General features: G+C 47.0%; 1 protein-coding gene across 1 annotated transcript; it reads right to left on the bottom strand.

The window, feature by feature from the left end:
* Positions 1 to 10,472: 10,472 nt before the first annotated feature.
* LOC125553712 lies at positions 10,473 to 14,476 on the bottom strand. The gene is made up of 2 exons (XM_048717447.1): positions 13,052 to 14,476; positions 10,473 to 10,732 (listed from the first exon to the last, which is right to left on the bottom strand). Exon 1 carries the CDS (start codon positions 14,349 to 14,351, stop codon positions 13,422 to 13,424), a length of 930 nt encoding a protein of 309 aa, XP_048573404.1. The 5' UTR covers positions 14,352 to 14,476; the 3' UTR covers positions 10,473 to 10,732; positions 13,052 to 13,421.
* Positions 14,477 to 17,093: the final 2,617 nt, after the last annotated feature.

The raw sequence follows: 17,093 nt of genomic DNA, 5'->3' as shown, positions 1-17,093 counted from the left end.
CCCTGCCAGTTGTCTTCCTCCTCTCACCAGAAGGCAGAGGGGAAGCAACGCACAGCGCTCTCGTGTGCGGGCACGCAGCTGCCTGCCTGGCCCTCCCTGGCCAGCGCGACGCTGGGATCGTCTCCTCGTGGCCTCCGGAACCCACCGACCCCTCGCTCACTCTTTCCCCTTCGCCCCCTCGCTCTCTTCACGCCATGGCCGCCGCACGCCCGAGCTCGTCGCCACCGTAGTCGCGCCCACAGCCGCCCTCGAGCCTCTCCGACCTATCCTCGAGCTCCGCCACTTCTGCCTCGTCCTCTCCACCAAGCTACGCGATGCCGGACGCCCCCGAACGCCCTCACCGCCATCTTCTTCAACCTCGGTCGCCGGAGATCCCTCTCGGCGTCCCGCTCAGCCTCGACTCTCCCCGGCCTCGCCGACGCCTCTGCTGGATTCGCCGTGAGCTCCTTTTCCTTTCCCCTCTCTCCCCGTGCTCGTTCGCGCCCTCTAAACCACCGCAGCCGCCGTTTCGACCGAAGCCGAAGCTCGTCGCCGCCGGCCATGATGTTACCGTCATTTTAGCCACCATAGCCCGTGCCTGAGCGCGTCAACGCGCTCGATGCCTTCCCAGGAGCACGCCGCTCCCACCAGCTCCTCCTCCCGTGCACCACAACGCCAAACCCGCAGGTGCCCGAACGCAGGCCGCCGCCACGAGCTCGACTCCGGCGAGCTCGTTCCACCCCGCGCCTCCCGTGTGCCTCCCCTGGATGTGCGCGAGCAAGGGAAACCCTCTGGTGCCCTTGGCTTGGCCCAAAACCGCCCGTAGCGCCACTCCGACGATCTTCCGCCACGGTTTTGGTCGCCGCCGGCAGAATTCCGGCGAAGCCGACGTGGCGCTGTCATTAGCCACTGATGACGCCCTAACTAACCCACCTAGCTCACTGACACCTGGGCCCCACGCCCTAAATAATCTAGGTTTTATTTCTGTTTAGATTAGTTTATAATCACACGGGACCCACCCGTCAGAGTTGACCATGCTGACGTGGCTGTTGACCTGACCCCACATGTCTGTGACCCAGACAGCTCTGTGTCACTGACCAGTGGACCCCACTGGTCAGGTTTGACCTGGACCGGGCGTGTTGACCTGCTGATGTCACACTGATGTCATGCCGACGCAATAAGCTATTTTCTGGATTTAATTTAATTCAGGAAATTCCAGAAAATACCCAAAACTTCTAAAAATCATATAAAATCAACCGTAGCTCAGAATGAAATATTTTATATATGAAAAATGATCAGAAAAATGCAATCTATCCATCTGCACCATTTTCATGCATGTTTGAACCACTTAAAGCTGCTGTATAAGACAATTTGAATAAATGGCATTTGAAATGCCTCACATGGAGTTTGAATTTGAACCCATGGTTCAAACCAACTTCATTTAATATGGTTGCTAGTTGCATTAGCTCAATCAACAGCATATTGTCATAACATTATCATGCATCATAATTGTTGCATTGCATTGATTGTGTTCCTCTTTGTTTGCAGGTATTTGTCCCCTCTCGATAGATGTGATTCCGACGATGAGTTCGATGACACCGGTGAAGAACTATACTATCTTCAGAAGTGCCAGGCAAGCAAAACCCCCTTGTTCATTCTGATACAATCCCACTCTCTCGCTCCTGCTCTCTTTTACTGCATTAGGACAACATCGATTCAACTGTTACATGCTGCGGTAGTTGAACCCCTTATCCTCTGCATGACCTGTCATTGCCACAGTAAATAGATGAATCCCACTAGCATGAGTAGGAGTTGTTTGAGCCTTGATGTCCCTACTCATTCATGCTTGTTTGTCGTGCCTGCTACTGCTTAGAGTTGAGTCGGGTCTGATTCATCGGGAATGAATTGGAATGGTGATGAACATGTCCTACTGTGTGTGAGCTAGGTGTGTAAACACGATTTGGTAAAGGTAGCGGTGAGAGGCCATGTAGGAGTACATGGTGGGTTTTCTCATTGAAGCCGTCCTCAGGAACTGAGTTCTGTGTTTGTGATCCATGAAACAGTTACTACCACACATTGGGATCCTTAATTGACTCTCTCGGCTTCTTAATCACCCTTGTCCTCTGTCCAGGAGTTGCAAGTAGTTTCTGGTGTTTGTAGTATGCTGGGGGCCGCACGCAGCGCTGACCGTAGGGGTGGGCTGTGTTGCGGTAGGCACGTGGCACGGTGTACCGGGCGCCCATTTGGTGTCTCGGGAACCCTGCTCACATCGTTCGGGGCCGTATGTGGAAACCTCGGCCGGACTCCCTGTGGATGGAACCTGAATAGGCGATAAACCTGGACTAGAGACTTGAGTGTTTAGGTAGGCCGTGGCCGACACCCTCGCTGGGCTTCCGCTTGAAGGTTGCCGAGTACATGTCGTGTAAACAGCGATAAGTGGTGAGAGCGTGTGTGAAGAAGTACACCCCTGCAGGGTTAACATCATCTATTCGAATAGCCGTGTCCGCGGTAATGGACTTCTGGGTTGCCTCTAACAGTTCATAGACAAGTGGAAGTGGATACTCTAAAATGCGCAAGATAAGCATGAGTGCTATGGATGGCGTTCTCGTAGGGAGACGGGAGCGGATCCATAGTGGTGTATTGATATGGTGAATATGTGGACTCGTGTGCGCCACCTCAAAAGATTTACTTGCAGTCGTAGTTCAGGTTAGCCACTGAGTCAAAGCTGGCTTGCTGCAGTTAAACTCCACTACCCCCTTTGTTGATACCGATGCATATGTAGTTAGTTCTGATGTAAGTCTTGCTGGGTACATTTGTACTCACGTTTGCCTATTTTATGTTTTTGCAGAGAGACTTCAGTCTTGCTAGTAGTACCGCTTGGACTTCGACGTTTAGCTTGTTACCTCAGCTATGATCTTGTGCCTCGGCAAGATCTGGTAGATAGTCAGGCTTCTCAGCCTTTTTCATTTGTAGATGTCTGTAGCCAGACATGTTAAGCTTCCGCATGTGCTTTGACTTGTATGCTCTGAATGATGGGTCATGAGACCCATGTTTGTAACATCTGGCTCTTCGGAGCCTAATGAATAAATACTTGAGTCGTAGAATTATGTTGTGATGCCATGTTGTATGTACTCATATCGGGCATATTGTGTGTATGATTGAAATGCTTGGTATGAGTGGGATCCGACAATCTAGTTGTTTATCCTTGGCAGCCTCTCATATGGGGAAATGTAGTCTAGTGCTTCCTGAGCGATAGTATTCCGTTACAGCCCGGTTCACCGGAGTCCTGCTAGCCCAGCACTACTGCTCTGAACACTTGACTGGCCGGCATGTGTTTCACTTCGTTCCTCTGTCTGTCCCTTCGGGGGAATGTCACGCGTTGACATCCGGAGTCCTGCCTAGCTGCTACAGCCCGGGTTACCGAAGTCCTGTTAGCCCAGTGCTACAGCCCGGATTCGCACGTTGCTGACCGACATGCTCGAGGTTGATTCATGTATGCCTGTCCCCATGGGTTAGTGCCGCTTTGGGTTCACGACTAGCCATGTCGGCCCGGGTTCTCTGTCATATGGATGCTAGCGACACTATCATATACGTGAGCCAAAAGGCGGAAACGGTCCCGGGCCATGGTAAGGCGACACCCGTGGGAATACCATGCGTGAGGCCGCAAAGTGATATGAGGTGTTACCGGCTAGATCGATGTGACTTGGAATCGGGGTCCTGACATCGGGTTACCTCGTAACCATCACATGCATAAGCTTACCATCACGGACATCATACGATCATCTCAGAATCCAATCAAGCTTGGTATTACAATACCGTAGTAATCAGTACATGATCACAAGGAGCTTGACCTTTACTCGTGATTCTCGCATAACACCACAAATATCCCACAACTCGGTATCCTCGATACCACGGTGATCCTCTCACGATCACAAACAAACTATTTCTCATCCTCGAACCAAGGTTATTATTAAGAACATTATTATTATTACAGTTGACCCGTAATGTGACCAACTACGAACTGGGCCCTTATCCATGGACGCGGCTATCGATAGATTTAATACACACTCTGCAGAGGTTAGTACATTGTACCCACACCACGGAACCCATGGCCTCGCACTCCCATTCGAGTGGACCAACGGCATTCTAACAAACTGTCCTACTGCCATGACACTGTCCCGGCCACTCCGACCAACTCCCCTTTGGGCTAAGTCATGGGTGGCCCCGTGCCTACCAAAGTCATCAACGGCCACCGTCGTGGCAAAACAATAAACGGTCCCAAACGGGGACATGTGCACATAACCAAACTTGGGCTCACAAGGCTTATGCCGTCCTACCCGGCCAAAGTAGCGGCCGCACATAACCTTCCCTCGTTGGAGGCAGAGGCATGACAATAGACCCAGTTAGGACCTTCCCATAAAAGGCAAATGTGGCTGCACTGGTCAGCTCGATATGGTGGCACCATGACTCAGCCAACAGTTGTTCAAGTTCATTTAAGTCCGGTTAAACTTGAATGCAAATGATGCTGAGCCATATTAAAAATAACATGATGCAACCATAATGCATGAGCATGATATCAACATAAGCATGGAGGTGCAACATAATCATCGAGCATATCCACAACATTAAATCATATATCCGAATGAGCAGGGCATACGGACGAGCATGAATATCACAAGCATAACACTACTCATAGCATAACATGATCACTAGCATCAACGATAAATACCAAGCAAGAACATAGCAATGATACTACCAAGTAAGCATGTAAACAAATAGTGCAACGGAAACATGCATAGCAACGGTTCTCGGTAACCGACATTAGTCATGCACCGCAGGACATGACCAACCCAATATGTACTACTATCAAGCATGACAATATGAAAGTAATACTAGCAAGTAATTCATGATAGCAAAGTGCAAGAAAGCATAGCATGGCAGTGAACACAAATCCATAAGCATCACGGAAACAACGATAACCGTATCAAAACAAGCAGACATTTATTAAATATTCAAGTTGAAAACCATGGCTACTGCAGGGCCATCATGCAAGTGGGTGTTTTGGCTTGCCTGGGGGTTACGGAGACTCCAGGAAGAAGTGCGGTGAAGCCGCAGAACGAAACGCCGGACGGTTCTCTCTCGGAGGGGGATGATTAGAGGCAAGGGAAAAATGGTCATTTTCACTGTGGGACCACCTAGTGAAAATGTTACCAGTAGAAATATCTCGACGAGATGAAGGAGTGAGCGTTGGTTTCACCTCAATCGGAGTTACGGTCGCGAAGTTATGAGGTGTAGAAGATTAGGGACCAATCTGTGAATATTTTCATCACCAACGGGTCCCTGAGTGAATAAGACAGAGGCATATATTAGTGATTACGCTTTATGAATTGGAAAACGTATTCTTGGCTGGAGACGAAAGAAAATACGCTTTCACTGACGGAAAACTCGTTCAGGGAAAACCCGTTTCCACTTAAACACGTGGACCCAGGGGGGAGACACTTACAGGAGGGGCCCAGCGGAAGGGGGGGCGCTGGCCTCAGTCGTCTTCTTCCCCCCGTGCCTCTGTTCCTCTCGTGGAACAGAGAAGGTGACAGGGGAGAAGCGGCCAAGGGGCCGGCCGGCGCAGGCCACCTCCGGCCGAGCCGAGGCCACCGGAGGGTGCGCTATACCAAGGCTCCACCATTCAGGGGAGACACGGCCGCCAGGGATGAGTGAGGTGGAGGGGAGAGGCGGCGCCAGAGGAGGCCAGGGGCGGCGGCCGTGGTGGTGTTCCGGTGAAACGGGCGACTCCGGCGAGGGGCAAGGGGTGGGAGTGGAAAGAGTAGAACTCGGTGGACGTGGTAGGAGGAGGATAGGAGGCTCGGTTTGGTCGGAACCAAGCCAAGGCCGAGGCGGCCATGGAGGACAGAGGCAAACTCGGGCGAGATGTGGCGATCCCGGTGACCAAATGAGGCGAGGGAGAGATGGGTGAGGTGCGGGAGAGGTCGGGCAGGCTCTGGAGCGCCACAAGCAAGCTTCAACAGGTCTCTAATGGTGGACAGTGGCTGGGCATGGCACGGGGACGGCTCTAGTGACACATTTATGGCGAAACAGGAGGGGGCCCGAGCACGGGGTGACGAAGTCGAGCTCGGGGAAGCTCCTGGATAAGGTTTGAGGTCGAGAAGAGGAGGGAGACGACGGGAACAGCGCTGAGGTCTTGCAAGAGCGCGAGTTTTGGCTGGCACGACCCGTGGTCACCGCGTGAGCTGGTTCAAGCGGCGTGTTCTAGACAAGCCAACCATATCTAGTGGGTAGAACTCAGTGCCCTTAGTATATATGAAGAAAAAAATTGGTCCAGGGGCAAAGAAGAGATTTGCACCTAGCTCCAAAAGATTGCAACAGCAAGATGTTTGTGCTGAGGTGAGGAGGATACAAGGGGGGATAGACTCGGGGCTTTATCACGGTGTGATCACACACTAAGATGATCACCTCTGTAAATTTTCAGCTCATTAGGATGAATATTGATGGTACTTGCTGTAGAAACCACCATAATGGCCAGAATTAGAGATGATGAAGTTGCACTCCCATGAAGAGGCAAGTTGTCTAAAATTGGGCATGGCCTAATTATTTGAAGATATGAAGATGCTCAAAAAGTTTCAGGCCATTTGGATGAACCAAACTAGCAGTTGCTTCACAATGCTTTATTCTGACTAGAAACTTGGAAAAATTGCACAAGGCAAATTTTTTGATGAATTGAGCCAATACTTGGTGGAGAGAGTTGATATGGATAGTAGAATGCCCTGGAAAATTTTCAGCTTAAATGAAGCAAGATAAAATATGGTTGCTTCACAAACTGAAAAAATCTGACCAGAAACTAAGATTTGGGGCTGGGCTCACATATATACATTGCATGAGCTCAAATCTTGTGTAGAGATTTTATTTGATGATATGAAGGACCATGCAAAATTTCAACTCATTTGGACCATCCTAGCTAGTACTTCCTTCACAAACAATTCCCTCAAACGGGAATTTGAAAATTTTGCTCAGGAATATTCACTTGGCAAATTAAGTTGAATTTTGGCATGAGGCAATTATTTGGACATGAAAAGGTGTCCAAAAATTTTGGGGTCAATTGGGCAAAGGTAAATGACACTTGCTTCACAAACTGCCATTCAGGACAGAATAGGAAAGGAATTGATTGAGCATGATGAGGAACATGGTAATTGAAATATTTCACCATATTTGAGGAAGATATGACCCAAGCAATTTATGAGAATTATTTGGGAATTTTAGGAGTGATGGAAATATAGGTTGCTTCACAACCTAGGGCGAATTGGGTTATTCCTTTAATAGAAAAAGGAATATTTCCAAGGAAAAGAATATTGGGGTTGGGCTAGGATGAAAATGGCAAGGTCTTGGGATGTACTTGAGGATGACAAGCCACTCTGGAAAGAAAGAAGAGGACATCTTCTTCAGTTTCCAAACCACATAGCCACGGAAAAAAAACTCAAGCAAAAATCTCAGAAAATCAAAAGAAAAGAAAGGGCCAAAAATCAGGGTGTGACAGCCATTGACGCTCTTTCGGAGACCACCTGGCCATTCTATCACGAAGATAGGCACGAAGAAATCCTCGGGATGATGACAGCGTGCGGTTGGTGGGGGTCATCCCCGAGGGTATGGAGGGCGTGGAGCACCCAAACCCATTCGCCTTTCAGGTGATCCCGAGCGATGCCAGTTCCAAAGACTCCAGAGGTGTGGAGGAGCTTGACGGCGTGGCCAACGAGGAGTCCCCGAAGGGGAATGAAATGGTGGAGCCTCCGCCAATGGCGAAGAAATGCGGGAGGGCTTTGGCGGGGGAGTAATCGGCCCGGAAGGCAGCAAATGGTGCCGCCTAGTCAAGATCATTGGTATGGGTAGGTTAGTTGTCCGCTCGCAGATGATGTCATACGACGCCGGCTCGTCCTTGGCCCGGCGCCCGATCTTCACGACATGGTAGTGCGGGGGCGACGCCGTCTCATCCTTGACACGGTGTCCGATCTGGACGCCGCGGTTGCGCTTGGGTGATGCCGACTCGTCCTTGACCCGCTGGAGCGGTGACGCTGGCCGGAGTTGGTTTCTCGGTGTGCGGTGTCTGCATTGAAGCGGCGACGCCCGAGAGGTCACGTTCGTCAGCTTCGCCCTCCCATACGATCAAATTGGGGGCATCAATGTCGCCCGCTGCATGCTCTAGGTCAGCATGAATGCGGCGCTCGCGTTCGATAAAAAGCACGGGAGAGGCGGTGGTTTTTTTGGTGGGACAGGGCAGTCAGACAAGGGTGTGGCTGACCACAAAGCCCCCGCCCATGTTCTTATTGTTTCTGCAAAGGGCGCCTACGGGCGCGCTAGTTGGGCTCCGCCCATTTCCATTTTTTTCTTCTATTTTAAACGTTCAAAAAAATAATGCAGCACCAGACTTCAAACTCGCGACCAGCTTCTTCGAAGAAAACGATGGTAACCCTAGGTCATCGAAGGACTAGTGCTTTCTAAGGTTTTTTTCCTTTATTTTATTTCTCTCTTCAATCGCGAGAATCCACCGGTACTGGGAAGCTTACACAAGCTTCCCAAACCAGCTTTTTACCGATTCGCTGGTCATTTCGGGGGTGGTTTTATTCCAGTTTTATTTTTATTTATTTTTTAAACAAATCATGTTTTAAAAAACTATGAATGTTTTTAAAATTTGATGAATTTTTTTTCAAATTTGATGAATTTTTAAATTCAGATGCTTTTTTTAAATCAATGAACTTTTTTTAAATTTGATGAACTTTTTTCGAATTGAATGATTTTTTTAATTCGGTGAACTTTTCAAATTTTATGAACTTTTTAAAAATTTCCTGTGCAGTTTTTAATCACGGATTTTTTTTCTAAAGCCAACCAGGCAATTGTTGATAGATCAACCGTGACCAGTCAGCAGCAAAAGCAAGCAACACCGAAGGGACGTGACCACGCGAGCACACTTGCTTGGGCCGGGCCCAAGAGTGCGCCTGCCGTGGGTGCCGAAACTCCTAGTTGGCGCCTTTGGCGCTGACTAGGAGCTCCTAGGGACCTTTGTGAAAAAAGAAGGGTCGACAAGAAAGAATAGGGATAATATGGCCCATAAGCCCTATATAATCCAAAAAACAAAGTGTTATTTTTCATAAATCCTTCTTGCACTTTATTTTTTAGAGTAGACGTAGAAACTTTGAAGCTGGTAGTTTAGCAAAGCTTTCCTTACTAGATCTTGGTAGACATGTGTGGCTTGATGTACCCCCACGATTGTTGTCGAATAAAAAGGAACTAGGTTTACTCAACGCGCGGATTACCGATCAAACAGGGCGTTGTAGGCGTCTCATCCAGGAGCTGGCGCACGTAGCGGCTTGGTATGGGCCGACCCAGTTACACGAGTTGGGTGGTCGCCTGCTCGTTGTACGCTCGTTTTACGGTTGTCTGGTCAACGGTTCACTTCGCTAAAAAGAAAAGGTCAACGGTTCACCATTTGAACCAAGAAAAACCATGATTTTAGTTCGCAAAAATAAAAAAAATTATGAATTCAAAATGTTCACAGATTATGAAAAGTTCATCAAATTTGAAAAAATAAATGTTTTGAAAAAGTTCACCGAGTTCAATAAATCATAGAATTTGGAAAAAAATCATCGATTTGAAAAAACTTCATTGAATTTGAAAAAAATCATCAAATTTGGGAAAAAATTCACCGAATTTGAAAATAGGTTCATCGATTTTGGAAAAAGTTCATTGAATTTGAAAAAAATCGATTCTAGAAAAGGTTCGTTGATTTTGAAAAAAGTTCACCGAATTTGAGAAAAAGTTCAGCAAATTTGAAAAAAAATCATCGATTTCTTTTTGAAAAGTTCATCACTTTGTCTGCAGAAAAAAAAAACACACGTCTAGACCGTCAAACGAACTAATACAGGCTCATGTTGGATGGCCGCTCATGCCTATGTTGGATGGCCGCTCATGCCTATGTTGGATGGCTTCAAAGGTCCAGACATATGAAAGTGATTTGAGGGTCAATTTTGGAGATGCCCTGACTAGGAGAGCAAGATACGAGCAGTAATGTTTCACTACTGAACAAAGATCGCGTGATTTGAGGGTCTAAACCGTCAAACAGACCAATACATGCTCATATTGAATGGCGGCCCATGCCTATGTTGGATGGCTTCGAAGGTCCAGACGTAGAAAAGTGATTTAAGGGTCAACTTTGAAGATGTAGGCAAGTGATTTAAGGGTCGACTTTGAAGATGCCCTGACTACGAGAGCAAGATACGAGCAGTAATGTTTCACTACTGGACGAACAGCCCGCGACCATGGAGCCAGATAAACCAGCGCACGCACCGCCGGACGTAAAGGCTTCACTAAAATTAGTTATCAACTACATCCAGTTACCACTAGGAAATTAATGATAAAAAAGATTGGGTTTAGGCTTAGTTTAGCAAGTCTATATATATATAGACCTCACATGGCTAGCATAGACCATAGTGGACACACACGGCCAACAAATATAGTCGATACAATGCAGAAGATTTTTAGTAATACAAGTCCATTGGCAATGCAACACATCATACGCATCACGGATGAGGTAGGAAAGACATCTTAAGCTTTTTTTGGACCGGGGCTTTGACCATGCCTTCGAACAATTTGAACTCAAACTTCTTTCCAGCCTGCACACCAATCATAGCAGCCTGCTGTACAAGCTTCTTACTTAACATCCCTATTTGTTTCAGCAGCATTCGATATTTGCCTGTATAAACGACAGTAAAAAAAAATCTATTAGATGATATGAAATATCTACTTGCAGAGGTTAAATCATCTAAACATTGACTATAAAGACCCATAAACAAACTATTATCCAATTAAATTAAAATTCCAACAACCGCTCTGCTCTTACTAACATTAGCAATTTTGTTCACGCCCTCTCTTTCTGACTGTATTGAGTATTCTTGTCATACAACACCCAGTTTCCGGAACTTGCAAGTTCTCTTCCATTCCATGCAACTCCCTGTGTTTCAAATTCTAGATTTGTCCCAAGTCTAACATTTCTATCTTCGGCCATCAATTCCTATAAATTTGTACAGTATAATGACGAGCATAATTCTCATGGCAAATATAAAAATATAAATCTTATAATCTCGAACTATAGAGTGAATTTCACTTTTTATCCATAGTCTAACATTTGTGATAGCAATTACCACATTTAATAGGAATTCCTCCTGTTTACCCTATTTAGTCTAACTCTAATATCTGACGAATGGTACGAATATAGGGACAGTACTGAACGCATTCACCAGTTAACATTCCTATTTAGTGAAACATTTGCCAGTTTATTCAGTTATATTTGGTAGGACTCGTTCATCAGGTCTACGTGGGCATGCGCGACTTCAACAATCCTAGCTGCTTCTACTACAATCTTGGTTGTTGCTACTGTCGCTTGCTTCATCGATCGCTTGGCTGAAACCTGAAAAGAGAAGCTAGAGCATGCACACTTATCCTGTACATGCATGGCACACAGAAATTTTATGCTACGTACTAGTACTAGAACAAAAACAATAATTACCAAAAATACAACCAAAATACTCTACTTAAGTGGACTACTACTAGTGCCCTATTATGCTCTGGCTAGCTCTCGCGTTTAGTTCTATCTGGCTAGCAGAAGGTGAGAACATTGTGGCAGCAACAGTTGCCACACAAAGGTACAGATGAGGACCTGAGAAGGTAGTCGGATATTAAATATGCCAGGGCAAAATATGTTTCTGATATTGCAAAGCCATGTAGAGCTGATAACTCGGTGCAACCTTACAGAATGGGTTAAGTTTAAAAGGGGGTGAAAGCTGACACAACTTTTACTAAATGGGATAAGTGGGAAGAAATTCTGCTAAATGGGCCAATTGTTAAACTAGGGGGTGAAAAATGGGGTTCACACTAAACTATACGCATTTCTAGAAACCGATAGTTATTCAAGAATCAAGATAGAAAGAAAGGTTTGACTTTGGACAAAACTAGAATGACAACTAATATGAAGTAGAGGGAGACCCTAAATGTACTGCCATTTTTACAGGGGCCACAGATCCACTGCAATATTTCCCCTCAAATAAGCCAACCATAGGGATTGCCAATTTTGTCCCACTAAGAAACAGCTGGGTTAGCTAAGCTTACCTATTTTGCTTATTTTGTGTGATGGAAATAATTTCGGTTCCACAAAAGAAATAAACGATTAACACAAAAGCAAGATTATGTACCAAGAAGGTGCACAATACGAAGGAAAACATTGCTTTATTCGTGCACATAGTGCATCTTATTGTTTATAGACAATGGCCCGGGAAATTGTCACGAAACACGCAATGCATGGAAGCTGAATCCTGGGCATGAGATAACCTACCAATGGTGTGCAATATTTTCCCCTCAAATAAGCCAACTATAGGATTATTTCCTTGGTGCACCGTTTCAACAACGGCTGTGGATCAATAGGGTTTAGTTACACCACATGGCGTGCAAGATACAGCACATGGCGCACTCATGAAATCATTCATGTGCAACACACCATAAGCAAGCAGAAACATCGGTTAGGGAACAATGCGGTGAAGTTAAGCTGGACAGTCTTTTACTTTTGTGCGTTGAATGAAGCCTTTTTAATACATCTCATCAAACAGAAACCACGGAATTTAAATGTGGTAACAGGGAGCAGCAAGTGCTGAATTTTTGGACGGAAACGTAAATGCTAACAAGTTAAATGCAGACACAATGTTCACCATCCTGAAACAAATACAGTAGTTATTCTGAAACAACAAATCAGATAGATCTAGAGAATACTAGCTGGTAGCTGCACATGATCAAACCAAATAATAAATAATGAAAACCAGAATTATAATGGACGATGGAACACATTCTTTTGTGAGATTAACATTCAAAACATAATAAGAACATAGATGTAACAAATCTACATCCACTCGGTAAAAGTACCTAAAGTACTCTCCTGCTGCCCGTACAAGCTGGTTTACCATTGATACTTCAGTTTGTACCTCATTTTGCTAAGCAAGAATGTGAAAGCTCTAAACAAAATTACCTGGTCGATGAGAGAATGCCTAGATGCTTGGAGATCCCACTCTCAAGGTAGGTGAAATGATAACCCAGGGGTCTTCCAGAGCCAAAATTAGCCACACCTTTTACAGTCTTGTTCCTCATATCAAGAGCAATCACACAGGCCTTACCCTCCCGGGGAACAGGTGTGTGCATGAGGTAAACAACATCACCATCATGCAAGCTAAGAGCAGGATAGCCTACACAAATTTTCTTCAGGTTTGGCTTGGTATCATCACCCTCCTGCGGATTAGGTAACATTTGGGCATACACATGGTTATCCACCGGGACATCATCAGAGCATCTGATAGTGCAGTCCTCCTCCCAGTTACTACCAGAACCAATGCTTGAAATTTTTATCTTTTTTTTGCAGCAATCCAACCTTCTAATATCGGGGAGCTTCCAGTGTATGAGCTCGGTCTGACATTATTGTGCATCTCGAAATACTTGATGTAACCTTGGAGGACAACGATGTTCCGAACAGACAACGGATAACGCTGTAGTGGCTCGGGCGACAGCGGCGAAGGCAGCGGGACGTAGCGAAGGCTCTGGTTGCTGTCAAGGAGGAGAAGGTCACAGATGAGAATGCCGCGCCTAAGGTCGACCCAACCAACGGAGCCATGCTCCCCTCCGATGGTGATCCCCTTGTTGCGAGAATGGAACTCAAAATCCGGCGGCGAATCAAGGCGCATCAGCTTGGTGCTCCATGTCTTTGTCTTGGAGCTGTACAGGTGGAGATGAAAGTGCCCGTCGGTGTACTCCCGCTCAACGAAGGCCCTGCGGAGCACGGCGATGAAGAACATGTCCTGGTCGCGGCGGCGCAGCAACGCGACCTCGTGGTCGAAGAAGGTGAAGTCGGGGGGCGAGTGGACGAGCTTGACCGACGGCGGAGTGTTCTTGGTGCCGGCCTGGTAGACGAAGTAGCGGATGTTCTTGGCGTACATGTACTGGCGCTCGGGGCAGATGGTGACGCAGAGCAGGGCGAGGCCGTCCTCCGTGTAGCAGACCTTGGGGATGCTGCCGTACGCGTCGGCCTTCGGATCTGGGCAGTGGACGGTGAAGCAGGAGACGCGCAGCGGGGCAGCCGGCCAGAAGGTGACCAGGATGCGCTTGCCCTTCTTCTTGGTCCTGCTCCTGCGGCCATTGGCAGTGGTGGCGTTGGTGCGGTTGCTGAGGTAGCCGAACGAGTCGATGAGGATGGTCTCCGGAAGAGGAGAGTCCGGATCCTCGGGGTGGATGGGCGGAGGGATCGTGAGCAGCCGGAATTCGTGGTCATCCATGCCCATGGCAACCGAGGAGGTCGATGCGGAGGTGGCGGCCGGAGGAGGAATGGGAGTGGAACCCTAACGCAGGGAGGAGAGATGAATCTATGGATGGGCTCGCTGGCACACACTGAACGAGTCGATATTTATCTCGGGGACTCCGACGCACAGAGAAGGCAACGACTGGGCCGGCCCGACTCTGTAGCGCTCAGTACTGTAGCAATCAGCTCAATATTGATCCTAAAAAAAAAACTCATTATTGCATTCTCTTTTTTTTAACTTATTATTGCATTCTCTAAAAAAGGTCAATTGTAGCAACCTTTTTGAAACAAATATATTTTTTCTCGAAATACGAATATATTTTATTGTAAAATAAAATATTTACTGAAAATGTGAACAACTTTTCAAATTTCTGAAAAATGAAGTTATGATTTTCTAAAAAAATGGAATCACTTAAAAAAATTAAAATGCTTTCTTACTGTGCACAAATTCTGAAAATGCGGATTTCGTAAATTCCAAACAATATTTGAAAACACACAAAAAATCTACTTTTTTAATCTAAAAGCATTTTCTAAAAAATCCAAACATTTTTTAAAAAATGGTAACTTCTTTGAAAACATAGAAAAGAAAAAGGAAACAAAAAAGGGACACGGACCGGACCTTGTAGAAGGTTACCAAAATCAGAACCAACATTCAATTTATCTAGCGTTAAATTGGTCGGCCAACTCGGTCACTCATGTGCCAATAGGCGACTATTTGAGGCATGTTGCTCAAATAGTAAACACCATTTATCTCTACTCTTATAAAAACACAGGTCGTTTACATTTCAGCCTCTAACTCGAACCCACTGCTCAGATTTACCCTTAATTTTGAAACATGTTCAAATTTGCTTCTCTGCCGTTAGGTGCCTTTATAAAAATATCCTTCTGTGTCATTTCCGTTTGGTCAACGGCCTTTGACCATCAATAGGACGTTTTCTAGGCATATTTGCCCTTCTATGCATATGTAACTTACACGTGGACCTGCCCAAAGTTTAAAAAAAAACTCACTATCTCATCCCCTCTCTCTAACTTACAGATGGACCCCAACAAACATAAAAAAAACACACACTCTCTTTCTCTCTGACATGTGGGCCATGGGACCCACTGCCAGGGTCAACACCGGTTCACACGTCCCAAATGCATGCCCGGCCGGCTGCGCTCGCCGGCGGCTCGCCGTACATGGCTATAGACATTTGCGGGAGGAGAGCGCGAGGTGGGCAGTATAGCTGTGTGAGGCACTCCTGGCGCACCAATTCATCTTCACGGGCACGACACTCGTAGCTAGGTGGGCGCGCGCACACGACCGAACCAGCCGAGGTCAGTCATGGCGGCCGGCTTCGGGCAGGGCGCTCCGGGAACGGGGTCGAGCAGTGGAAGAGGGGAGTAGAGCCACAAGATTTCAGCGACGAGGACACTAAGGTCGGGGAGGTCAACGGTGGCTCGGGGCGGACGAATTTAGGAGCTCAAAAGGACATCCATGGCGGAGATTAGAGTCCCGTCCGTCGTCTATAGGCGGCCCCAGGCCCAATTCACCGTGCAGGGCAGAGGAGAGACGGCCAGAGGGGCACATGGCCGTGCTCTTTGGTCTCGATCTAGCCTTCGACCGAGACAGCTAGCATCGACGTCCTCCGCGGAATGTCTCGGGCGCTCCCTGTGCATGGCGGCGCAGTCCGCCGCCATCCGCCTCGACCACCACCTGCAAAACCTTCGAAAGACCACCCCGAGCCCGTCCCCTTGGTCTTCACATGCAGGCGTGCCGCCCCTCATCGGCGACGCCCACCAGCCGAGGCTCGCCTTGCTTTGGAGCATGTGGACTGGTGTTGACACTTCAATTGGGTCCTTGGCCCACATGTCAAGGAGAGATAGAGGTTATGAGGGAGAGTTTTTTGTGTTATAAGTGAGGGAGAGTGAATAAGACATATTTTTTTTCTTTTTCCTAGGGTAGGACACACATGTAAGTGATAAGTTAATAGATGGGCAAATATGTCCAGGAAACGCCCCATTGACGATCAAAGGACTTTGACCGGACGAAAATGGCATGGAGGAGCATTTCTGTAAGGGCACATAATGCCACAGGGGCAAATTTGAGCATGCTTCAAAATTGGGGGATCTGTGTAGTGAGTTCGGGTTAGGGGCACAAATGTAAATGTCCCTAAAAACAATGTTGGGGTGTAATTGGTTTTGTTCCTTGCATCAATTTCGTACCTCCTACATACATGCTATAAACCAGGTTCTACACTTTGTTTGAATGCCCACAAGGCCCCACACTACATGGCAGCACAAACGCAAGCACGACATTTTGGTTGCATGTATGTGCTCCTCATATGCAATATGTCGTTGTTTGGTTATGTGTTGCCTAAAGTGCAGCATGGTAACCTATTATTCTAGGGAAAATTTTGTTTTTGCCACTCCAGATTCTGCCAATTTTTCTTATGCCACTCTATATTTCGACATTTTGCTATTGCCACTCTTAAATTTTGACCACAAATGCCATTCTGTTAGGCCTCCGTGAGTTGACTGTTAATCCTAGGTAGTTGACCAGACAATGTGCTGTAAGTATTTGCAAAAAAGACTATGGTTGCCCCTACTGACTTGTGGGGCCACTTTCGAAATGACCCAAACAATATATGTCCCCATCGCCAACAACCCAACACCCCCACCCCGCACCAGACCCCATCGCCACACGCGGCTCCAATAGCCGCCGCCACCCAGCCCTCCGGTTGCC

Source organism: Triticum urartu, chromosome 4 (assembly GCF_003073215.2).
Source record: "Triticum urartu cultivar G1812 chromosome 4, Tu2.1, whole genome shotgun sequence".
Taxonomy (NCBI): domain Eukaryota; kingdom Viridiplantae; phylum Streptophyta; class Magnoliopsida; order Poales; family Poaceae; genus Triticum; species Triticum urartu.
The sequence above is the reverse complement of the archived record's forward strand: the minus strand, read 5'-3'. Positions and strand labels throughout refer to the sequence as shown.